Source organism: Antechinus flavipes, chromosome 3, assembly GCF_016432865.1.
Source record: "Antechinus flavipes isolate AdamAnt ecotype Samford, QLD, Australia chromosome 3, AdamAnt_v2, whole genome shotgun sequence".
Classification (NCBI taxonomy): Eukaryota; Metazoa; Chordata; class Mammalia; order Dasyuromorphia; family Dasyuridae; genus Antechinus; species Antechinus flavipes.
In genome coordinates this window covers 284,359,851-284,385,412 of record NC_067400.1, presented here as the reverse complement: position 1 = coordinate 284,385,412, position 25,562 = coordinate 284,359,851, and the positions used below count along the sequence as shown (strand labels likewise).

The 25,562-nt window shown below is 36.1% G+C and overlaps 1 protein-coding gene across 1 annotated transcript in view; it reads left to right on the top strand.

Moving 5' to 3' along the window:
* Positions 1–700: 700 nt before the first annotated feature.
* The window catches only part of SMS (spermine synthase), a 67,285-nt gene continuing 42,423 nt past the window's right edge, over positions 701–25,562 (top strand). The window contains exon 1 of the mRNA XM_051985114.1: positions 701–3,398. Within this exon, the coding sequence (XP_051841074.1) occupies positions 3,350–3,398 (49 nt within the window). The 5' untranslated portion in view covers positions 701–3,349. The remainder of the gene's footprint in view (positions 3,399–25,562) is intronic.

Below are 25,562 nucleotides of genomic sequence, written 5' to 3'. Positions count from 1 at the left end.
AAGTATTTATTAAGCACATATTATAGGCCATACAAAAGTGTTCTGGGGGATGCAAGTGCAAAGAATAAGCCAATTCCTACTTGAAAGAAGCTGCATTCGAATGTAAGAAAATTGTATATGTAAATATATACGCATACATATACATATATATTTTGTGTGTGTGTATCTGTGAGAAGGAAGTAAAGGGGTGCCTTTAGGAATATGTAATATTCAGAGTAAAGGAAACTGTTCCTGAAAAACAGAAAGCCAGTTTGACTAGATTGTAGAATGTGAAAGAGGAATTTATGTCTACTAAGGCTGGAACTATGCCTAAAAAAGGCTATCAAATTGTGCATATCCTTTGATACTGCAGTGTCTCTACTGGGCCTGTATCCCAAAAAGATCGTAAAAAAAAGAAAAGAACCGACATGTGCAAAAATGTTTGTAGCAGCCCTTTTGTAGTGACAAAAAATGGAAACTCAGTGGATGCCCATCAGTTGGAGAATAGCTGAATAAATTATGGTATATGAATATTATGGAATATTATTGTTCTATAAGAAATGATCAGCAGGATGATCTTACTTACATGAACTTACATGAGACTTACATGAACTGATGTTAAGTGAAATGAGTAGAACCAAGAGAACACTGTACACAGAAACAAGTAGATTATGTGATGATCAATTCTGATGGACATGGATCTTTTCAACATCAAGGTGATTCAGGTCAATTCCAATGAACTTGTGATGGAGAGTCATCTGCACCCAGAGAGAGGACTGTGGGGAAGGAGTATGGATCACAACATAGTATTTTTACTTTTCTGGTTGTTGTTGTTTGTTTGCATTTTGTTTTCTTTCTTTTTGATCTGATTTTTCTTGTGCAGCATGATGTGTGGAAATACGTATAGAAGAACCGCATAAATTTAATACATATTGGATTATTTGCCATGTAAGAGTGGGGGTGAGGGGAAGGGAGGGAGAAAAAAATTTGGAACACAAAATTCTGCAAGGGTGAAAGTTGAAAACTATCTACAAATAAATAGCTTAAAAAAATTCCAAATATTTCCTTCATTCCCCTTTTCCAATTTTTACTCAGATAATTATAATACAATTACCATTAACACACCTTTTGGCAAGAATATCAGTAAATTGCCCTATAATTCTGCTCACTTCAGGTCTTTCCTGTCAGAACCTAGTTTCCCCCTAGCTTAGGCAACCTCAATTAGAATGTAAGCTCCCAGAAAGCAGGGAACCATATCTTTTTTATATTTTATTATGATACTTAGCAAGCTAAGTGCTTGAAATTTTTTCTGACTTTATCCACTCAATTTTTCATTCTTCTGGGTCTGGATCACCTTAAAAACAGTAAATAAACAATATAAGGTTATTGCTGAGGTACTTTTTGGAATCTCCAGTTTGCATTTGGAAACTGAGGCAGAGATCTTGACCTTCCCAAAGACAGAAAGTGACTTACTGGAACAGCAGGAAACAGACTTCTGAATCTCCATTACACTAAAGCAGTAAATCATATGCTTCTCCGTGAACTTGTTTTTATTGTATAAAACAAAGGCTGGGAACAAGAATGGGAGGAGAACCTTACATTGTTTAGAATAAGCATGTGTAGTTCTCATGCCTTAGGCATGGAACATTTTTTTTTTTTTTTTTTTTTTTGCTGTTGTACCTTTCATCTTGAATCATTTAAACTTACAGTAATTCTAAGAGAGAAAAAAAAGCTTTTAAAGACAAACTTTTAGTAAGCCACGAAGATTAAATGCACTTAGATCTACGATCTTGTTTTTCTTCCCGACTTTTTTTTTTTTTTTTTTTTGGTAGAGGAAAGATCCTCTAAAGTGACAGGATGTCCCCATAAAGGAGGAACAACAAAAGAGTTGGTATTCGACCCAGGATTATAATTGTTACGGGGAATGTTTACTTTCCATCTAAATGAAGACAATGGAATTATAATTGGACGATAAATGAACTCAACATTGAACAACAAAATCAAACTTAAAATGGAATTAGACATAAAAAATTCATAGTCCAGGTATAAGATCTTAGGGTAAATCCAAGGAAGTTATTTATACCATTTATCCAATTGCTTCTTAATATTGTAGCAAATTTCTTAATTGTGCCTTTGAAATTACTCTCATTGTAACTGATGACTTTTATGGAATGTTTAGAATTTAGAATCTCTTTTCAAAGAACTTTTTTTGCGTTCAAGCAATTGAAAAATAATTTGACCTTTAAACAACCCTCAGTGAAATAGGAAGCTCTGCCGTTTATGTAAAAAAGTCACTTTTACATATTATTTCTCACCTAGAGACATTTAATTTAAACTTCTCCACGTCCAGCATAGCAGGACAATAATTACTGATCTCTAAACAATGTTGTCTCAATTATTTAGTCATTAAAATTGGTCGATTCCCATCTCAAGGGCTTGATCCGCAGTAATTTGTTTTTCCTGCACCTTACTGTGCTATTCTGGATCTGCAAGAAAAAATAGAAGGGCAGCACTTGATGACTCAAGCCGCAATTACGGAGCGGTGTAGGGCAACAAGGGATATTTGTTTTTTCTTTTCTTTTCTTTTCTTTTTTTCGATGAGATAGTAGCAAAAGGGCAGAGTTAGGAAAAAATATGCATTCCCTTACTTGCACTGGTTTAAGAAGACTACATTCTGCAGTTATCCCCACCGCCAATTCTCTTTTCCCTTTCAAGCCTAATTCTGCGCTCCTGGGTAGTGGAGCATTTTTGCTTTTTTATATAACCCTGTCCCGGGAAAGAATCGATTAGGTTGAGTTGCTGTTCCACAGCCGCCTTGAGCTGCAACCATCAGCTTTGCACCCAAGATGTGGAGTTGGGAGAGATGCTGGCGCGCCCAGCAACCACTAGTCCTTCTTAGCCAGACACGCATTGAATAGGAAAGCCTTTTCTCCCACGTCTCAGGCCGCCGCCTCCTCCCTTTCCTTCAGTTCACTTCCCCCTTTGGGGTTAAGCGAAGCTCCCACATATTTTTTTTTTTCCAGAGGAGTCCTTTTTCCCTCCCTCATTCCCTCATTCCCTCCCTCGGAGCGGGCGCACGGTCGCGCCTCGCCCCTCCTCCCTCCAGTGTGACTGTGCTGCCCTGCGCTCTGCAGCTGCGGGGCTGGCTCACTCGCGCGCTCCCCCACCCCCCTCAAGGCTCGTCCCTCCCTCCCTCCCCGGCCTCAAATAGCGAAGCGCACTCGCCAGTGCAGCCTAACACACACATACACACGCGCGCGCACACACACATAGATACACGCACACGCGGTTACACACGCAGCAGCAGGAGCAGCAAGCAGCAGCAGCAGCGGCCGCCTCCACCAGGCATGGCACTGGGCTCTACCTCATTATGGCAGCCGCGCGACACAACACCCTCGACTTCCAGCTCAGTGCGAAAGGTAACACGCGGTTCCCCCTGGGGCGCTCGGTCTAAACGCGTCCGCGCCTCCCATCTTAACCCCTCCACCCTCGTCTCCCACCCTCCCAGGAACTAGGGGAGGCGGGGGGGGGGGGAAGGTCTGCCGGGGTAGGCGTTGCAAAGATTGAACAATACAGGATTGCCTGGAAGAGGGCAAAGACGCCTTCCTCTTCCTCGCCCCAAGATCTGGGCGTCTTTTTCCTGCTCCCCACTAAGCTAGTTGTTTTTCCCGGGCACTCTTTCTCCCCAAGAGGAAGGAGGGTTGGTCGGAGCCCTGGGGAGGGCCAGCTCCAGGGGGCCGAGCAGGCCGGCAGCCGGGTGCTCGCTGCAGAGGCCACGCTCACGTTGCCGCTGCCGCCGCCTTCCCCCACCGCCTCTCTGCCCCGCGCTTGCTCTTTCGCTCTCGTTTTGCAAAGCCGGGCCCTCGCTCTCACTGCGCCCTCCCTCCCTCCCATGCTTGCTTGCTTGCTTGCAAGCTAGAGTGCCCTCCTCCCTTCCTCTCCTGCTGCATTGATTGCTTTTTCTCTCCGCCGACCTGACAGGTCTTTCTCCACCGCTACCCCTCTCTATCTCATCCCCTTTATATATGTTGGCGAGGGAATGTATATGTGTATCTCTGTGTGCGCGCGCGTGTGCATCATCCCATTCCCGAAGTCCTTCTTTCTGTTTGCTCATCCCCGTCCTTTCCTGCATCACCCTTCCTCCATCCGCGACCTCAGCTTTGCATCTTCCCTTTGGAGGCGCACCCCTCTGTTTCTCCCCCGCTCTCTGACTCCTCTCCCCCTGTGGGCTTTTACCGAAGATCTTGTACCGGGGATTCCGCCTGAGTGGAAGGGTTAGGGGTATGGGGAGACACCCAGTGTAGTGAGGAAGTGCAGAACTGCCCCGTACAGGAAGGTGCTTGTGTAATGGTTGTTAACATTGTCTTTGCCGCATGCATGACCTTATTATGATCTTGGAAGGTAAGTTACCCTTATAGGAGGCAGGTTCTCCGTTTCCTTTCCCATCTCTCAGTTTTTTATTAGATTTATAATCAGTGTAATTATGAGAGTCAGTGCATCTTTGACAAAGTTATTGCCAAGACGATAGAACTTGAGGTTTTTTTTTTTTAAGTTATGAAGAACACTCCCCCGTTTCCTCCAGCGATCTTTAGTCATAGGGCTAAAAAAAAAAGTTAATGAAGTGTTTTGGAAAGTTGTCCTTTTCAGTAAAGAGTTGGTATTAAAATTTTCTCGGCAGATAAAAATGTTAATAATTATTATTATAATGATCTGATTTGCATAGATAGTACCCTTAGTCCCATAGAAGAGATGGAATGAGAGGGATCCATCTGACCCACTTGCAGGTAGCTTGCTTATTGCTTCCATTTCAAATGTCAGCTGATGTGGGTTTCCTAGATTGTTGGTAAATGGAAGGACTTTCTTTTTCACTTTTTTTATAGCCTCAGTTTAATGCCCACTTTTTCTTCCTCTTCCCTTCTCCACCCCCTTTCTCCCCTTTAGGATTTAGAATTTAAGTTTGAAGGAATATTTAACCAATGGTCAAGTTCATTGGACTGACTGTAAATTAGCCTAGGGTTAGATTGTTCAGGTCCTTCTAGATGAAGATTTATGATGTTCAGAAAGAAGAGCTATAAATAGTATTGGGATTTATTTGGTCTGAAGCTAAAGGGAAGTGAGATAATAAGATAAAGAAGGGATTATTTATTAATAAGAGATTAAAGGGACCTTATATATTGGACTTGAAGAATGATTGAATCTCCAAATGTAATTCAGTTCAAGGAAGTACTTGTGTTTATGTTGGAAATTCTTTCTTATTAAGAAAGTTTCAAAGAAATTGTTTTTGATAGCCAGTATTTATATATCCAAGCAAGATTTATAAACACCTCATTTTATCTTCACAACAGTTTAGGGAGGTGGGCCCTATTCTTATATCCATTTTATGAAGTAGAAACTAAAAACAGTAGGGTTTCCTAACTTTCAGTGTCACAAAGCTAGAAAGTCAAGTTGGAGATGAATTGTTATCCCTGACTCTCCCTGTCTTTCCATTGTGACACCTAGCTACTAATCAATTCATTTTAAACAATTACTAACCATTTGCCATTTTTAGGTTCTGTGCTAAGTACTGGGGATGCAAAAAGAGACCAAAGACACACTGTACTGTCTAGGAGCTTAAATTCTAATGATGGAGATCTCAGACAACAAATATACAAACATACAAAACAATCTATACACAATTATCACACTAGACACTAGTAATAAGAGGGCACAGGATAATCTTCCTATAGGAAAAGGAATTTTAGTTGGGACCAAAAGAATCAGGGAAGTCAGTAGGTGGAAGAGAGGAGAGGGCAGAGAGTTTTTCTGGTTTGGTGGGGGACAAAATTATGCTTACAGGTAAGAAAGGGACTAATTTATTTGTGGAATAGTCAGAAGGCTAGTTTCTAGGAGTTAGGTCAAAGAAAATAGGACTAAACTAGGGGACTAGACAATGATGCCTTACAGGGCATTTTGTACTTGATCCAGGTTACAGGGCATTTTGTACTTGATCCAGGGAGCAATAGGGAGCCATTGAATAGGAGAGTGACATGGTTGAACTTTTGATTTATACTTGAGTAATACTTGCTCATAAAACGTTGATTTTAAAAACTTTTGCATACATTGTTTAAAAAACTAAGTCAATTCTGTATTTATTGCTTTTTAAAAATTTTAGTTTATTCACAGAACAGATACAAGACAGGGCTAGTACTTGAATCATTTTTATAATTTATTTTGGCCTTAGATTAGCAACTCCCTACCATAACTCTAATACTAAGTTTAATTGTGATTGTTTGATTTCCCCAAAATGCCTACAGCAGGTGGAAGAACATAAACAAAATTAACTTCTAAAGTCCAGATGTTCTTTTTCCTAGTGTCTAGGTTGTTTAAAAAGCAAGAACATATTTTTTATTTCTCAAACTATCCAAAACCATAAGAAACAAAGTGAAAGGAGAGTTACTTAATTTAATATTGGTCCACTTGCCAAAAACTGAAAGAAAATATAGGCCCTTGGACTTGGAATAGCCAGGTGAAGAGTCATCTCAACTTGGCAGTGTTTAGGAAGTATTATCCAAATACCATTAAAGGCATGCCCAGAAGAACAAAATTTGAAAGATGAAAAAACAGATTCAAGGCAGAGTGAATATGGAGAGTGGAATTACAAGCCTTTATAGGGTAAATCCCCTATAACAAAACAAAGTTTAGCCTCCTGGAGGGTATGCTTGACTGAAATAAAATAACTTGGTACTTAACTAGATTTTTTTTCTTCTGTGGTGTGTATCTGAAAAAAAATGTCCTTGTCAACTCTGTTTAAAGACATCAATGATTATGGGCAATGAAGTTTGAGGATGGCCTTCCCTTGAGACTTCCCAGGTCTGACCAGTTTTTATGCTCTAGGAATGCAAATTTATTTTACAAAAGTCTTTCCAGTCTTCCCTAATGTCAACAATGTCTTCCCACTATGATTACCTCCTACTTATCCTGTATGTTTCTTGTTTGTACATACTTGGCTTGTTGGGACTGTTTTGCTTTTCTTTTATCTCCAAAAAAATAGTTCAACATTATATATCAGTGCCTGGCATATAGTGGGCACTCAATAAATTCTTGCTGACTTATTTTAGTAATAATAAGCTGAACAACTACACTAGACAAAATAAAGGGAAAATCACTGGAATTCTGAAGAAGATGGAATTTTACAATGTATTTTTGAGTCTTGTTTATCTCATTGGAAACCAGCTATCTTCAAGTTCAGAAATGGAAAAAGAATTGATGGGAGAGACATTAATTCTAGTCCCTTCTTGTCAGTCATGTTCCATGGGGAGAAACTGAGGCTTAGTTATTTCATCTTTGCTAAGTGACTTTACACAAAACAGAGATAATGGATTTGTAAGTGGTAAATTGCTTCATGAATATCAAGAACCTCAATTAGTACTTTCATGACCTATTAGCTGTGGGACTATAAGAAAATTACAATTTTAGCTTCTTCCTGTAAGATAAAAGTTAGATGAATTATTTTTAGGTCTCATTTAGGGCTAAGGTTTTTTTGTTGTTGTTGTTGAATACCAGAATTTATTAATGCATTTTCTTAGATGAGGAATTTTACTACAACATGGGTAGTTATGATAGATTTTGATTTCTTCAGGAAAACAAGATTTTTGTTTCCATGTGGCTTCTAATCATTGCCAGAAATTTTTCGCAATTAGATTTGAGCTAAGAGAAAATAGCTATTATCTGTTTATATAGCAGTTTATAATATCTCATTTAATCTTCACAGCAATCCAGGGAAGTACCATTATCCATATTTTGCAGATAAGGAAATTGAAGTAGACTGGCTAAGTTTTATATTTGCCCAACCAGGGTTATATAATTAGTAAAGACTGTATTTGAACTTGGATCTTCCTGACTTCAGGTCCAATGCTTTAAGCATGATGCCCTCACCATGAAGCTGAGCCTTTTTTAGCAGATCTGAGACCTATTTGTTCCCTCAGTTTGTGTGGCTCTCAGTGATTTTCTGCTGTCGCCATATTTATCTGTTTACCTGTTCTATTCTTCTATCTCTTTACTTTCCTTCCCATTAACCTGTAAAATCCTGTGGGATTTTGAGAACCTGTGCCTTTTTTTCATTTTGATATCCCTTCCCAGTGCTGTGCTCATTATCTGTGTGTTAATTTTATATATTATATGTGAATTAGTTTTATAGTTTATATGAAAATAATAGTTATGTTTTGAATAATTGAAATTAAGATATCAATAATAATTGTTATAAAGACATCCTTACAGAACAAACAGTGTTTTCTCCCAACGATAATGATGACCCCGTGGAACATTTTGGCTTCTCTGGGAATATAACTTTTTAAGTTCTTGAGTTTTTTTCTACACATATCTAGTTTGTCCATAACTGTAGTTGTTTTTTTTTTCTCCCCAGTTAAATTGAACTCTCCTGGAAAGCAGGAATTGTTATTTTTTAGTTCTTCTTTTGGATAGCACTAGCACTTAATGGAGTATCTGTCACACAGTAGGCGTTTAATCAATGCCTGTTGGCTCTTCTAGAATCTTAATTGCTTTAGTCAAGGTGCTCCAGATTCATAAACCCTACCCATACTGATGTTCCTTAAAAAAGCAAACCATAAAACTTGGTATAGTTTGAAACAAATGCAAAATGGAACCCCGAAAACTTGGAATAAGATGTAATGGGCTGAGACTCGAGTTGATGCACTGAGGTCCCAAGCACATGAGGCTAAATAGTAATTGGACCATACTCTATTAATATATATGCTTGGAGAAAGAATGGCCCCTGCCCACTCTTTGTGCAAGTCCTGATGGGTTTGTGCATACCTGTTTCTAATAAGACCCTTCAGCGCAGAGACCCGCTAGAAACCCCCACTTCCCTTTGGTGCTTTTCATCTCCCTTCCTGAGATGTCAGGGAGGACGTGATTATCTCCTTTTTAGTGCTTTCACCTCCCTTCCTGAGAAGTCGGGGGAGTCATGATCATCTCCTTTTCTGTGCTTTCACCTCCTTTCCTGAGAAGTCAGGGAGGGTGTGATCACTTCCCCTTGGGGGCTCTGACCTCCCTGAGGAGTCAGGGATGGCATGACCCCTTGTGTTCTAAAACAAAAGAAAGAGGGAGATGTAATGGGCTGAGGCTCGAGTTGATGCACTGAGGTCCCAAGCACATGAGGCTAAATAGTAATTGGACCATGCTCTATTAATATATAAGCTTGGAGAAAAAATGGCCTCCACCCACTCTTTGTGCAAGTCCTGATGTGTTGTATAAGAAATGACGTTTTTGGTAGGTGGAGGCAGGAGAGTGGAAAGGGAAGTGGAAGGAGAGACTGCTGGCTGGTATCTTGACACAGCTGTTCGCATTGCTATCGCGACCCCCCTTCACCTCCAATCCCCCTCTGCTAGCTGGCTTCCTGTCACAGCTGCCCATATTGCTATTGCAATCCTTCACCTCTTCACTTCAATAAAGATTGAAGATTTTCCCCTTAACCTGAATTCCTGCCTCCTGCTGATTTTAAATACGCGGTCATCACAATAAGGAAACCTAGGTTTCTGTGCTTTACCTTACCATGAACTGGAATGATTTTGGTTAAATTACTTAAACTGGTTCTTATTTTCCACAGTATATAAAATCAGGATTGAGTGATATCAAGTTGATAAATTGTTAAATTGCCTCAGTTCCCTCATTGTTAAAACTGTTGAATTGGAATATGTATGTATTGGAATATGCATGGAATAGCATTCATTTTTGCAAAGAAACAAGGTAGTATTATTTTGGAGGGAAGGGAGAATAATAGTTCAGTCAACCTTTTGGTGAATTAAAAATGCCTCTAGATGAATGTTCATTGCAGCTTCAGTCTTCACTGATTCTCTATATACAGCTAATTGGCTCTTGTCATATCCATAATAATATGGAAGACTAGCTATGAGACTTTAATATTGGAGTACTTGACAGATGAGGAAACAAATAGAGAGGCTGTGTCATATGGCTAGTTACCACAAAACTACTGCATATTTCTATTCAGTGACCTTTTAGGAAACTTAAGTGGTTTACTAGCTCTGTGTGGCCCATGTCAATTCACTTAACACTATCTGCTGCCTCAGTTTCTTCACATGTAAAATGAGCCAGAGAATGAAATGGCAAACTACTCCAATGTGTTTGCCCAAAAAATGCCAAATGGACTCATGAAGAGATGTAATGGAATATTACAAGAAAAGAGTTCCTTAAACCAAAGGAAACCAGGAATCAGCATCTCCTGCAAGTGGATTTTAGTTACCCTTGCTGCTCTTGAATACATGTCCTCCTAATTCCTAGGCAGGCCGTCTGTTATATGTTCTGGAGCATCTCATATGCTCTATAGCACAAAATCTTCAAGTCATAAGATTCTCCTTGTATTGGTCATTAACTCTTCCATTTATGGTCAGGAGGTTAAACATGTGGCCTGTGGAGTAATGATTTACTAGAAAGAGTACTTGGACTCTAAATCTGAAGACCTTGCTTCAGTTCTTGTTATGACCAATTAGCTAAATTTCCTAACCATTCCTCATTTGCAGATACTAAAAATAGTTATTTTACTGGGGCTTCAAAGGATATAGGAAATAGCAGTGACCACAGAATTTGACCCAGGTCTTCAACTTGAGAGGAAATTTCTTTGGGGAAAAAAATTTCAATGTGATACTGCTTATCTGCCTAAAGAATGGGAATAAAGGGAGATTAGGGTTTAACCAAAGGTCACATTACTAACAAGACTGTCTTAAATTAGTCCTGGGCCCTTTACATTTTATTTTATTGTTAAAATTTCCTTTTATCTGAAGGATGTAGTTCATTTTAACACTTTAGTTCAGTTGATAGACATGAACTGGAATCCCTCACCTTTTCTGTTTGGATAGTTATGTGGGAATATGGGGTAAAAGAAGGCAAACAATATGGTGGGATTGCACAAAGTGCAAAACATTGAAATGGGAATTGAGAGACCTAGTTTTTAATGGGGACTTCACCTTTAATTTAATTATAAGAATTTGGGTGATTTTCATCATCTATAAATATAGGGAGAAGTGTGTTAGATTTAGTTGTGTTTTTTTTTTTCCTTTGTTATTTATTTAGTTTAATTCCTTTAGTCTTTGTCAGCCAAGTGCTCCTTGATTTAGCTTTCTTTACTGGGGAGGGATGGACTATGCCAGGAAGGTGAACTCCCACTTACTTTCCTACTTCTGCTTCCAAAATCTTGAAGATACTTTTTTTTTTTTTTTTTTTTTTTTGCTGAAGTAATTGGAGTTAAGTGACTTGCCCAGGGTCACAGCCAGGAAGTGTTAAGTGTGTTAAGATTTGAACTCAGGTACTCCTGACTTCAGGGCTGGTGCTCTATCAACTGTGCCACCTACCTGTCTTGAAGAGATAATTTAGTCAGAGGTGTTGCTTTAAGGATTTTATTAATTCAGGGGTTCTTAACCATTTTGGTGTCATGTACCCTTTTGGCTCTCTGAAGAAGGTAACAGGTACTCTTCTCAGAATTGTTTTAAGTGCACAAAAATGCACACAATAAAATACATTGAATTATAAAGGAAAGGCGGAGATCAGATTATTTTTTTAAAACAATTTCATTGATTTAGGTTAAAAAATGCTGCAATACTTTCCAAGCAGATCACCTGTACCAGATCTTTATGGTACTTCTTTATAGTTGCATAAATCAGTGAGATATCCAACTTCCCTTGAATTAAAATATTACTTGTATGTATGTTTTTAGATGATTTATGAATTGGATATTTGGAGAGGCAAATATTTAAAAGCAATGCATGACTAGTATAGCTTATAACATCTGCCAAGTTTGGCATTAAATGCTTTATTATGTTTATTAAGTACTACTTCCACAACAAGAGCTTAACTGGACTTAAAAATAAATTTTTTTAATTCCATGTGAAAAATTCATTTTGTGATTTTTAACATGAAGATTGTATGAAAGTCAGGTTTTACTTATTTTCTAAAATTTCTAAGAAGAGTTTTTACTTTTGAATGTGAACAAAGTTATTAAATTTGATTATATTTTTTAAATGTACACTTAATTACAGAACTGTTGCCTATATAACAACAAAGCAGTTCATAAAAAACTTGAGGGTTTGCAATTAAAGAAGAGATGTTTTAGGAAATTGGTTGTTAAAAGTATCAGTAGTTTTTTTTTAATTAAAGCTTTTTATTTTCAAAATATATACATGGATAATTTTCAACATTCATCCTTAGAAAACCTCGTGTTCTAATTTTTTCCCTTCCTTCCCTCCACTCCCTCTCCTAGACAGCAAGTGATCCAATATATGTTAAAACAGAATCAGTAATTTTTTAAAGTTGTAGGTTTTTGTTAGGGGTGATCTTAACATAAGAATTATTTGTATTTGAGTTTAATTTAAAAAAAAAAAATTTCTCCCTACTTACTTAACACTTCTTTGTAGCAAAACAGAAATAGACAAAGAAAAAAAACCCCAATACTAACGATACCTCAGAATTTGACTATACTGTCAAATATAGTTTAATTAGCAAATAAGGAAACTAAGGCACAGACAGACTAAATGATTTGCATAGTGTGTATATATAGGTGTGATTTGAACTTAGATCCTTAGCCATATTATGGACTGCTCCCATCCATATCCTGTTTTCTTTTTTCTTTTGAAGTTTTGAGGCCCAATAAAATGAGCATTTCAATTTATAGAATAGAATAGAAGAGATTGTACAGTACATTATCATGTGGAGCTTTTTAAAGTATATAATAAATTCAACATGTAGTTTTCAAAGCTGTTTGATTCCATTCTTGTGTGCATTTAAAAAAATGCTTCAACGATCCTCCTTATTTTATTATTTTCTTATTTTTGGGGTGAATAGGCAATTGGGGTTAAGTGACTTGCCTAGGGTCACACAATAAGTAAGTGTGAAGTGTCTAAGGTTGGATTTGAACTCATGTCCTCCAGACTCCAGGGCCAATGCTCTATCCACTGTGCCACTTAATTGCCCCCAAAATATCAATAGATTTCTTTCTTTCTTTCTTTTCTTTTCTTTTTTTTGCAAGGCAATTGGGATTAAGTAACTTGCCCTGGGTCACACAGCTATTTAGGGTTGTGTCTGAGGTTTGAACTCAGGTCCTCCTGACTTCAGGGCCAGTGCTTTGTCTATTGTGCCATCTAATTACCCTTTATTTTTCTTTCTTAGTATGTGGATTTCATGAAACAGAGTAGAAGTTGTGTTTCTGGGGAAGGGGATTTTGATGTCTTCTTGGGTGGTGAGGGAAAGTTGCAGAATTTTTTGCTTTTTAGAGCCCATTTTGGATAATTCATTAGTGAGGTTTTATGTCCTATAGTGAAATATTATCTGAGCCTTAAAAGTTATTTTCTTTTTCTTTCTCTACTTAGAAGAGGGATGTAAAGGATATGAAGGAACAGGAAACCTTACTGGTGTGAGCCTGCTAATAATAAGTAGGCCAATTAAGGACCGTTTGATTAGCTTACTCTAGCAGATGAACAGATTACATGTTGATAATAAAGAAATGACACACGTCAGTTATGAATCTCTTATGATTAGCAATCCTAAAGTCCTTTAGCCAGTGTCACATGCCCTTCCTCCAACCCAGCTAGGTAAGGAGAAATCTCCAACTCAGTTCCTTATCTGTAAAATGGGGATAATAGTATCTACTTCTCAGGCTTGATAATAATTGTAAAACACTTAAGCACAGTATCTGGCATGGAAATAAGCCCTATCTCTCCATGACAGCTATTATTATCATTCACTCCAGAAAGTTTTTAAATTGAATTAGAATGTTTTCTTGGGGATAACAATCTTGGGGGTAAAGCAAATTCTTAGAATAGTGAAAGGATTAACTGGCAAGGTATAATCATATAGCTAACTTTGACAGTGTGTAAATGAAAAATGATTTTTTTGTTAATCACTGGTATGACTGAAACTTTTGTAGACTTGGAACAAGTGACCAACCAAGTGTCCCCTGATTCACTTTGAGTTAGACCATAACTCTGGTTGTGGGCATGGTGACCATGGGCAAATCATATTTTCTAGGTCTATTTCCTTGTATGTAAATGCATGTGTTGGACCAGATGATTTGTGCTCCCTTACAACTCTAAATCTGTGATTTTATTTTAAGATACATTATTTAGAAATATCCATTTTATTTTATACAGTTGGTTGAGCCAATTCTACTTTTTTTTCTACTTTTTAATTTTTGAACCTGAAATTACAGTATTTATTAATTAAAATTGTTTTTCACTTGATAGTGGTTTTTTTTTCCCCAAATGCATGTAAAGATAGTTTTCAACATTCACTTTTGTAAGATTTTGAGTTGCAGTTTTTTTTCTTCCTTCCCTCTTCTCTCCCCAACATAGTATTTATTACTTAGTGTTTACAGGTTAGAAAACTTAACTAGGGATTGCATAATTAATATATACCAAAAGCCTGATTTAAAGTTTATGAGTTTCTTAATAAATTACCATGACTTTAGGATAGATTAGAGGATCATGTTATTAAAATGCCCCCACACTGTTGTTTGTAGAGAATAACAAAAAGTATTTTTAGCAACAAAAAAATAGCATGTACAGATTCAACAATGATTTCAATAAACTTTCTGGGCTGAATGCCTTGGAAGATACATGGAATCTTGCCAGTGTACAAAGATACTCAATTATAATGAGGTATTGTAAATTAAGGTAGATCATACCATGCTATTTTTAGTCTCATTCAAGATAAAAGAGAATTATATTGGCAAATGAACAGGTAAAATTAATGAGTTAGGTTATTTGAAGATTGAAATAACTATTTAAAGGGCCATATTAGTGTAGGCCAAGTTTTAAAAGACTTCTAAGCTCTTACCAGATTGATGTTGCTGATTTTTTTTCTGTAATAGGGCAGAGAACAACTTTATACGTATATGAACTTAAAGCTTGCTAAAGGTATGACTTCTTTTTTAAACATAACTTTATTGTGTCCATGAACTTGAGTTGGCAATATTGCCCATGATTGAGTTGCCAAATGTCAATGTGGTGATTTGGGAACTTTTTGACCTGAGTCTCTAGCATTCTCAAACTGAGATTCCCAAAGAGCCTTTTTAAAAAAGAAAGTGGGCAATATCTACTGACATTGCATAAAAAATGAAAACTGCTGATCCCAACTTTGATTTATTTTCTTTGTTTTAAATCTGGAACCCCATGCATATAAACAAGTCTTCTAAATACTGTAAAATTACAGTATTATTTTCCCAGGGAGCTTAGAAGTTTTACCTACGGTTGCACAATTAGTATATGTCAGAAGCCCGATTTAAAGTTGAGTTTCCTAATAAATTACTGTAATTTAGTGATAGATTGTTACTTCACATGCATGCAACAGAAACCCCATTTGCAAGTTGAATCTGGTAGAAATTAAAACTGACTTTTTTTTTTTGGATTTTTAAAATTAGCATTCTTTTATTTTTATTTTTTTTAATTGAAGCTTTTCATTTTCAAAACATGCAAGGATAATTTTTCATCACTGGCTCTTGCAAAACCTTGTTTCAATTTCCCTCCTTCTTTTCCCCAACCCCTTCTAGATGGCAAGTAATCTAATATATGTTAAACATGGTAAAAACATATGTAAATCCAATATAGGCATACATATTTATTACAGTTATCTTGCTGCACAAGAAAGATCAAAAGGGGGAAAAGTGAGAAAGAAAATTAAGATTCAAGTAAACAACAACAAAAGAAGTGAAAATGCTATGTTGTTATCCACACTCAGTTCTCACCAATCTCACTCTGGGTGTAGATGGCTCTCTTTATCATAAGATCATTGAAACTGGCCTGAATCATCTCATTGTTGAAAAGAGCCACAATGGATGCTCTTTTAAAAAATTATTCTTATAATTGCTTTATGAAACATGTTGGGAGAGAAAAATCGGAGCAAAAGGGAAAAACCATGGGAGAGGAAAAAAAATAAAAAAGGAGTAAGTATAGCATGTATTTACATTCAGTTTCTATAGTTCTTTTTCTTGATGCATATGATGTTTTCTATCTATTGGGATTGCTTTGGATCGCAGAACCTCTGAGAAGAACCATGTCTTTCTTGGTTGATCACTGCACATTCTTGCTATTATTGTGTACAAAGTATTCCTGATTCTGCTTGTTTCACTAAGTATCAATTCCTGTAAATCTTTTCAGACTTTATTTTTATTTATTGAAGCCTTTTATTTTCAAAACATGCAAAGATAATTTTTCATCACTGACTTGCAAAAAACCTTGTTTCAATTTCCCTCCCTCTTTCCCCCAACTCCTCCTAGATGGTAAGTTTTTTTAAAAAAAGGTCAGCTTGTTCATCATTTTTTAGAGAATAGCAATATTCCATTATCTTCATAAACTCCAACTAGTTCAGTCATTTCCCAATTGGTGGGCATCTACTCTTTATCCAATTCTTTACTACCACAAAAAGAGCTGCTACAAACATTTTACACATGTGGGTCTTTTCCCTTTTTTATGATTTCCTTGGGATACAATCCCAGTGATGGCTGGCTTAAAGGGTATGTACAACAGCAAGCTAACTGTGTGTGTGTGTGTGTGTGTGTGTGTGTGTGTGTGTGTGTGTGTGTGTGTATATATGTATATATATATATATATATATATATATATTGTATTTAATATATACTTTAACATATTTAACATGTATTGGACTACCTTCCAGCTTGGAGAGGGGGTGGGGGAAAGGAGGGGAAAAGTTGGAACAGAAGGTTTGCAAGAATCAATGTTGAAAAATTACCTGTGCATATGTTTTGTAAATAAAAAGCTATAATAATAAAAAAATTAGGAAAAAATAATGTGATGGAATATGAAATTTAAAAAAAAAAAGGATATGCACAAACAAAAGTTTTCCAAAAAAATTGTTCATTTAAAAGTAACAACGTATGTTGTTATATTTTTCATGAAAACTTTTCTAAAAATTTAGTTGAAGAATGGAATTATTTTACATATTTTTGCAAATTTCTTTAATGTCTAGCTTAAAAGACCATTGGATTCTCATTTGCTTCTACATTCAATCTGGTTGATGTATATGAAGATCTGATCACACATACATTGTTGAAAGCCTTTTAATAGAAAAATAATTCTCTTACTATTATGGAAATAGTTTTGATCTCTCAGATTACTTGAAAGGGACTCTCAAGGGTCTTCAGACCACAATTTGAGAACCGATGGGATAACCTGTAGAATATGCCTTACTCTGAAAATTTAAGAAAGTGATTTGTGTGAAGTGCTTTATAAGCATTAAAATAATGTATCAGCTGTTATTGAAATCATTTTTGATCTAGGGTGATATATTAGACACTTAACTCCAAAAGAAATTATATAAGGTAATGTATTGTTAGTTTTCAGGTCCCATGAAAGTGGATGAAACTGGGTTTTGTTGCATTTGAAATATTGTCTTCTAATGATTTTTATGAGAGTTTATAGTTTCCTGACTTGATTACAAACAAGTTGAACAAACACATGTTGGGAAAAATTGGGAGTAGTATATGACTAGTGATTGGACTATGTGAAAGCTGGGATTAAAAAATTTGTACTAGACAATGTGATAAAGCTTAGCAGGAACCCACCGGTGGAGATATCTGAAAAGAAGGTTTTCCAGCCCATTGGGTAGGAGCTTTGAATACAATAAGGACAAAAATTCCACAGGATGAAAAGATGTCTTTGTCAGGAAATTCATTCATCTAGTAGTAGTAGAAGTAGTAGTAGTGTGGAAAAGAAGTAGTAGTAGCTTGTATTTTTTAAAATAGCTTTTTATTTTTCCAAATACATGCAGAGTTTTCAACATTCACTTTGTAAAGTCTTGTTTTCTTCTTGTTTTCTTTTTTTCCCTCCATTCTTTAGACAGCAAGCAATCCAATAGAGGTTAAACATGTACAATTCTTTCCATGTTCTTCATGTAATGCAAGAAAAAAAAAGATCAAAAGGGGGAAAAAAAACAGGAAGAAAACCCCAAGAAAACAATAAAAGAGATGAAAATACTAAGTTTACATGAGTCTTTTCCAGGCTTTTCTGAAATCAGTCTGTTTGTTATTGTTCTATTATATTCATATACGTATATATATATATCTTATTCAGCCATTTCCCACCTGAGAGCATCCATCAGTTCCAATTTCCATCCAATTTTCAGTTCCTTGCTACTATAAAAATGGTTGCCACAAATATTTTTGCACACATGTCTCCCTTTCCCTTTTTTATGATTCTTTGGTTTGCACAATTTGTTAGTCCTTTGGATATAATTCCAAATTGCTCTCCAGAATGGTTGATTGAGTTCCCAACTCCTCCAACAATGTATCATGTCCCAGTTTTCCCTTATCCATCTTTTCCTGTCATCTTACCCGATTGAGAAGTATGAGATGGTACCTCAGTGGTCTTTAATTTGCATTTCTCTAATCAATAGTTATTTAGAACATTTTTTCATATGACTAGAAATGGCTTTAATTTCTTCATCTAATAATTTGACCATTTAAAAATTTGAGAATGACTTGTATTATAAAATTGAGTTAATTCTCTCTGTATTTTAGAAATCCAGAAACACTGGATGTTAAAAAAAACAAAACAAAACAAAACAAAACCCCAGCTTTCTGCTTCCCTTCTAATCTTTGCCGCATTGTTTTTGTTTGTACAAAAGCTTTTTAATTTAATATAATCAAAATTAACCATTTTGTATTCTATAATGTTCTCTAATTCTTTGGATATAAGTTTCTCTCTTCTCCACAAATCTGAGAAGGAAAATATCCCTTGTTCTCCTAATTTGTTTCTAGTGTCCCTCTTTATGTTTGTCATAGATCCATTTTGATCTTATCTTGCTATAGGGTATTAAGTATTGGTCAGTTTTCCCAGCAATTTTGTCAGATAGTGAGTTCTTATCCCAGAAGCTGAAATCTTGAGGTTTATCAAACATTAGATTACTAGACTTTTACTATTGACAAATCACTTTTTGTAGCCATTATCTCCCTTAATCCTAATTATCACCTGATGAAAACCAGTGGCAATTTGAGTTACCTGATATAGATACTAGGATTTAGGACTCCACCTATTGCCATTTAAAATGAACTCTAGGTCAGTTTCAGTCTTTTAATAGTAAATATATTCCAGCTTCAGTACTATCAGCCATGAATTTGTATTATGTAAATGCGTTATTTTCACTCAGACTGCTTCTAGTATTTTAAATTCTTGTGCTCACCATCAAATTCCTTGGATTTATATGCATGTGTACACAACATGCATATAAAATACTAGAAGCAAGTGAACACAATTTACATGGAAAATACTAGAAGCAAGTGAACACAACATGCATATAAAACACTAGAACAGTCTGGGTAGAAATAACACATTTACATAGTAATAAAACTTTGCAAATCCAAGGCCCATAAGTTATGAAATAGAAATAATACGTATTATTTTTGGCCATGTCCAAAAATAAGTCCTCTTCTGTATCTTGAGTATTTCTTGTCAGGATAACATAACTTTATTAGTTCTCTGGAGTAGTGATTGCTTGACCAGATTTTTTAAAGTCTTTCAAAATTGTTTTTCTAAATGTTGTTATTGTTTTTCTGGTTCTCTGCTCACTTCATTAGTTCTTACTTGGTTTCTCTGTAACCATTCCATTCACCATTGCTGATTTGATTTGAATAGAAGCCCTGGCCGCCATATGTGCATAAGGATCCCTGTTGGTACATATCTTCTTTGTCAAACAATTTGTTGAACTGTTGTCTAATGGTCTTCTACTTTGTTATTACAAAAAATGCTATTATAAATATTTTATTGTCTATGGGTCTTGTGGTCATTAACTTTCCTGGAGTATATGCCTAGTAATGGGATCTCTGGGTCAAAGATTTGGAGACTAATCATTCATTTGCCTAATTCTATATTGTTTTCCAGATTGGCTAGTGTAAAATTTACAGCTCCACTGATAATACATTTAGTATACCAGACAACACCTTTAATATTGGTTATTCCAATTTTGGGGAGTCCTCAATCATTTTGTTATGATTAGTGTTAGATTTTTAGTGATCTGGAGCATACTTTCAATGGTTGCTAATAGTTTTCAATTTAAAAAAATGAACTGGGGACAGCTAGATGGTGCAGTGGATAGAGCACCACCCCTGAAGTCAGAAGGACACAACACTTCCTAGCTGTGTGGCCCTGGGCAAGTCACTTAACCCCAAAGGCCTCAGCAAAAAAAAAAAAAAATGCTTATATACTTTGACTTATTTTATAACGCTTATAATTTACATTTAATAGATCGTATTTTCACAGTTTATGAAACACACTAAAGCCCTTGAATTTCAAAAGCAATATTTATTTGAACCATATCCATATCTCTTATGCTTTACTCTAAATTTTTTTTTCAGTCAATAATTGTCTCATTGTTTTCAGTTCTGATTTGAAATGAGTCACTTGTCTGATACAGTTTAATTTTTAAGTGTGTGTATATATATATATATGAAATTTCCTTAAAGCTGTATTTTTCATTCAGGTTTTTTCCTTGGCTTTAATCACTCTTTTATTTTTTCCTTTTTCACTGTTTCTTTGTAGTTTGAGTTTTCTTAGACTTTTAAGGACTTGCCTCATTGCTTGGGACCTCAGCTGTGTTCTTTCCCTTATCTTAGCTTAGATAAGGTAAAAGGTAAAAATGACTCAAGCTCTTAGTTACTGTCTGCCTCTCTTCCCCCTTAAAAAAAGATAAAAAAAAAAACAAAAAAAACAAACCCAACCCTAAACCCCAGTGTTTTGGCTAGCAGCAATAATCATGAAGTCAATCAAACAAACCTGAATAAGGCCAAGAGCTGAACTTGGAGAATGAGGAAGGACCTGTATTTACATCTTGGCTCAGATCAGGATTAACCAGGGTAAGCAAGTTCCTTAACCTCTATCTGCTTCAGTTTTCTTCATTTGTAAAATGGGAGTAATAGCATTTACCTCCCGGTTTTATTATGAGAATCAAATGAGAGAAAGCACTGTGCTCCAGCACATGATAAATATTTGCTAACTTGACTTGCCCAGGTCCCTGTAAGTCTAGTACTCTATTTGCCATGCTGGGCTATTTCCTTATTCCTCTCTTTCTTCTCCTTCTCTTCTTCCTAGTCCTAGTCTTATTTCTAGCCCCATTCCTAGTCCTACTTTTGCTCCTAGTCTTGGTCCTAGTTCTACTCCTAGTTCTTTTTATACTCCTATACTCCTTTTTATGCTTTTATACTCCTACTTATACTCCTAGCCCTAGCTAGCCCTACTCCTCCTCCTATTCTTAGTCCTAGTCCTAGTTCGACTTCTGCCCCTCTATGGCTGAATGGAGCTGGAAGAAATCATGAAGCTATGATTGTTTCCTTTATATGCTGTCTACTCTCAACTAGGCTAGAGTTGTCCCCAATTGATACTCTGAACAGCAGCAATTCCAAACCTCTTTCAGCCTCTCATAACACCACCTCCATGCACATGCTGTGTACACACACACACACACACACACACACACACACACACCCCCTCAACACATCTCCCATTCCAGTCTCTGAAAAGACCGCTTCTTGTCAAATGTAACCACTCCTGTACCTTTGATCCTTTCTTTTATCTTCAGCTAATTTCTGTTTTCTTTCTTTCCCTATTAACTGATCCTTAACCTATTACTTAGAAATCTATCCCGTCCCCTCCCTCCATGTTTAAAACAAAATTAAAGAAAACAAGCCTCTTAGTACCATCCCATGGGATGTTTTCCAACATATTTTTTTCTCCCCATCTCTTCTAAGTTTTTTTTTTTTTTAAAGCGTGTCTACACTCTCCCTCTCCACACTCCCCCTCTCCACACTCCCCTACCTTCCTCAGTCTTGTTATCTGACTTCTGACTCAAAACTATAATGAAACCTCCTAATTGCTAAATTAGATGTTCTTTTCTTGGTCTTCATCCTTTTTAACTTTTTTCCCTTTTCCTTTTTCTGGGTTTTTGTGATATTGTTGGTTCTTTTTACCTTGTTATTTTGTGCTATTCTTTGCTGTATCTTTACTTTTTAAATATTCCCTAAGGCTGTGTCCTGAGTCTATTTTAATATTCACACCTCCTAGCTTCTCTCCTGAACTCCAGTTTCCATCAGTGACTGTCTAGTAGACAGTTTGATAGAATGTCGTCTCAAAACTAACACGACCAAAATGAAGTCAAGTTAGTTTTGCTGTCAAGTATTTGAAAGGGCCCTTAAGTAGAAAAGAAAAGAGAAAGTGAACAAGCATTTAAATGGTTCCTACTATGGGCTAGGCACTGTGCTAAACTCTTTAAAAATGTCTTGTTGTTAGAGCAACTCTGAAAAGTAACTGTTGTTACTATCCCTAATTTACAATTGACAAAACTGAGGCAAACAAGTTAAAGGACTTGCTCCATTTCACACACTTAGGAAGTTCTGAGACAGGGTTTGAACTTGCAGTGTATTCACTGAGCCACCCAACTGCCATGTAAAAGGATCTTACTCATTCTGCTTTTCCTCAAGAGACAAAACCCGAATGTAGAACTTCCTAGTCATAATAGCTAACATAATGCTTAACAATGTGCCAGACAAAAAGGCTGATTTCATTCGGTTCCATATCAGGAAATTGAGAACAGTGATCTTCCAATGTATAAATGCTTCCACCTTAACAAGTATGAGTTCTCTATTATTAGAACCAGGAAATAGATTTCTGTCTAGACATTTAACATATGATAGCCAAGTAGTTCAATGGTTAGAGCAATGTACGATGGTGTCAAGGATCTGACTTTGAAACTTGCCTCAGATATTTCTAAGCAGTGGGACTTTGGGCAAGTAGCTGAACTTCTGTTTCCTCATCTATAAAATGGGGATAATAATGGTATCTTTGTTTTGTTTCTTTGTTTTTTGGTGCTTAAATGATGTCATTCAAAAATTTTTTTCTAAACACATGCAAAGATAGTTTTCAACATTCACCTTTGCAAAGCATTTTGTTCCAAAATTTTTCTCCCTTCTTCCCCCCTCCCTAGATAGCAAGAAATCCAATAGAGGTTAAACATGTGCAATTCTTTCCATATTCTTCATGCTGCACAAGAAAAATTAGATCAAGGAGAAAAAATGAAAGAAAAAAACAAGCAAGTAAACAACAACAGGAAAAGGTGAAAATATTATATTGTGATCCACATTCAGTCCCCATAAATTCTTTCTCTTGACCTGTGGATAGTTCTCTCCAAAACAAGTCTATTGGAATTAGCCTGAATTCATCTCATTGTTGAAAAGAGCCAAGTCCATCACAGTTCATCATCACACAATTTTATTGTTGTTGTGTTCAATGTTCTCTTGGTTCTACTCATTTCATTTAGTATCAGTTCACATGTAAGTCTCTGAAATCGGGCCTTTCTGAAATCAGCTTGCCAATCATTCTTTATAGGACAATAATCCATTACAGTCATCTACCCTTCCCTAAGCATTGGGGCATCCACTCAGTTTACAATTTCTTGCCACTACAAAAAGGGTTTCTACAAACATTTTTGTGTAGGTCACTTTCCCTCCTTTAATCTAAAGAGTAAACAGAGTTTTATAGCCCTTTGGGCATAGTTCCAAATTGCTCTCCAAAATGGTTGGATCAGTTCACAACTTATGTCCTAGTTTTCCCTCATCCCTTCCAGCATTTATCATTATCATTTCCTGTCATCTTAGCCAATCTAGAGGTGTAAAGAGGTATCTTCTAAGACAGAGTTGTCTTAATTTGCATTTCTTTTAATCAATAGTGATTTACCATGACTAGAAATGGCTTTAATTTCTTTATCTGAAAATTGTTCATATCCTTTGACCATTTATCATTTGGGAGTGGCTTGTATTCTTATAAATTCGAGTCAATTCTCTATTTTAGATGAGGCTTTATTACTTGAGTTTTTTTCTCTCTCCCTCTCTTACTTTTCCATTCCCGAAGACAGCAAGTAATCTGATTATAGGTTATAGATTCATGTACAATTATTTTAAACATTTCCATATTAGTCATGTTGTGAAAGAAAAATCAGAACAAAAGGGAAAAAAAAACACAAAAAACCCCCAACAGAAATAAAAAGGTGAAAATATGTTTCAATCCACATTCAGTCTCATAGTTCTTTGTCTGGATGTGGATGACATTTTCCATCCCAATTGTTGGATTTCTCTTAGATTTCTGTATTGCTGAGAAGAGCTAAGATCTTGTGTTACTGAAACACCTAAAAACCCCCAAAACTAATTGTTTTTCCATAAAAAGTTCTCTCCCCACAACAACAACAAAAGGCTTCTCTTGCAGATATGTTTAAATCAAATCAAGTTCAAAAAGAAAAATGGCTCCCCTCTCAAGAAGTGGGTAGCATGTTTTATGATGAGTCCTCTAGGATCTTGGTTTTTCATTACTTTGATTCCATATCTTTCAAAGTTTAAGATCATTTCTTTATGTCTGTTAATGGTAACATTGTCCTGCATTTTTTTCATTTCCTTCCTTTACTTCTCCATCTATTATGAGATAAGAAATTCTACACCGTTCAGGACTTCAGGGTCACATTATCAGGAATATTTACCTGAGCATATTTATACTAGACTCAAAACATTTGAGATTTTAAAGAAAATTTTAATTCCCATTAAAGTGAGCCTCAGCAAAAAACTAAGGTGTATTTGCCTGATTGGGGGTAATCTCTAACTTTTGAATTATGTTCCTAGTGATCAGGAAGAGAAGACCATTTTAATTTAATTTTTGCTTTTGCCTTGAAAAGAATTCTGCCATTACTATGGTCATGAACATAATTTAAAGTTCAAAAGTCACTTATCACTATTAAAATAACTTCTCCCTATGAAATCCTTCAATATGAATAAAATAAAAAAACTTTAAAAGCAGCACAGAACTGGATTTAAAGAGTTTTGGGCATCTTTCCACCACTGTGCTAATGTTTATACTTTGTCCTTGTGCTTGGTAGAAATCCCTTCATCTTTTGCCAAGTGTAGTCATCATTCTGTGCAGTCTTTGATCTTTAGAGTTAGCAGAACACTTTAAGGTGGGCTTTTTTTTTTTTTTTTAAGTGGTTAGGAGTTAGCTTTCTTACCTGCCATACCTTTTAAATGCCAGATATGTTTCTAAAATGCTGAATGATTAAATACAATTTAAATGATTCAACTGAGCCCTCTTAGTTTTGAGCTTTGATTTGTGTATTTAGTTGTAGAGCTGTGCACCTGAAAATGAACATTCTGAGGTCTGAGGATAGCTGAAGGGCAACTAAGGAGAAAAGAAGTATTCCTTAATGCTTCAGAGAATAAATCTATACATTCATTATCACAAATATTTGTTAAAACATTTCCTGGCTTTTTTTTTTTTTTTTTGAGTGTGAGGCAATTGGAGTTAAGTGACTTGCCTAGGGTCTAGGGGTCACACAGCTAGTGTTAAGTGTGGCCTACATTTCAACTGAGATTCTCCTAGGTCTAGGGCTGGTGCTCTGTTCACTGCAACATCTAGCTGCTGTCCCAAGATATTTCCTAATTGAAGTAGTGGGTACAAATATGGGAAAGAAGTCTGAAAAGAACTTTTCATATTCTACTGGGAAGATGTAAAATACATATAAACTTGCAGGATAAGATGCTT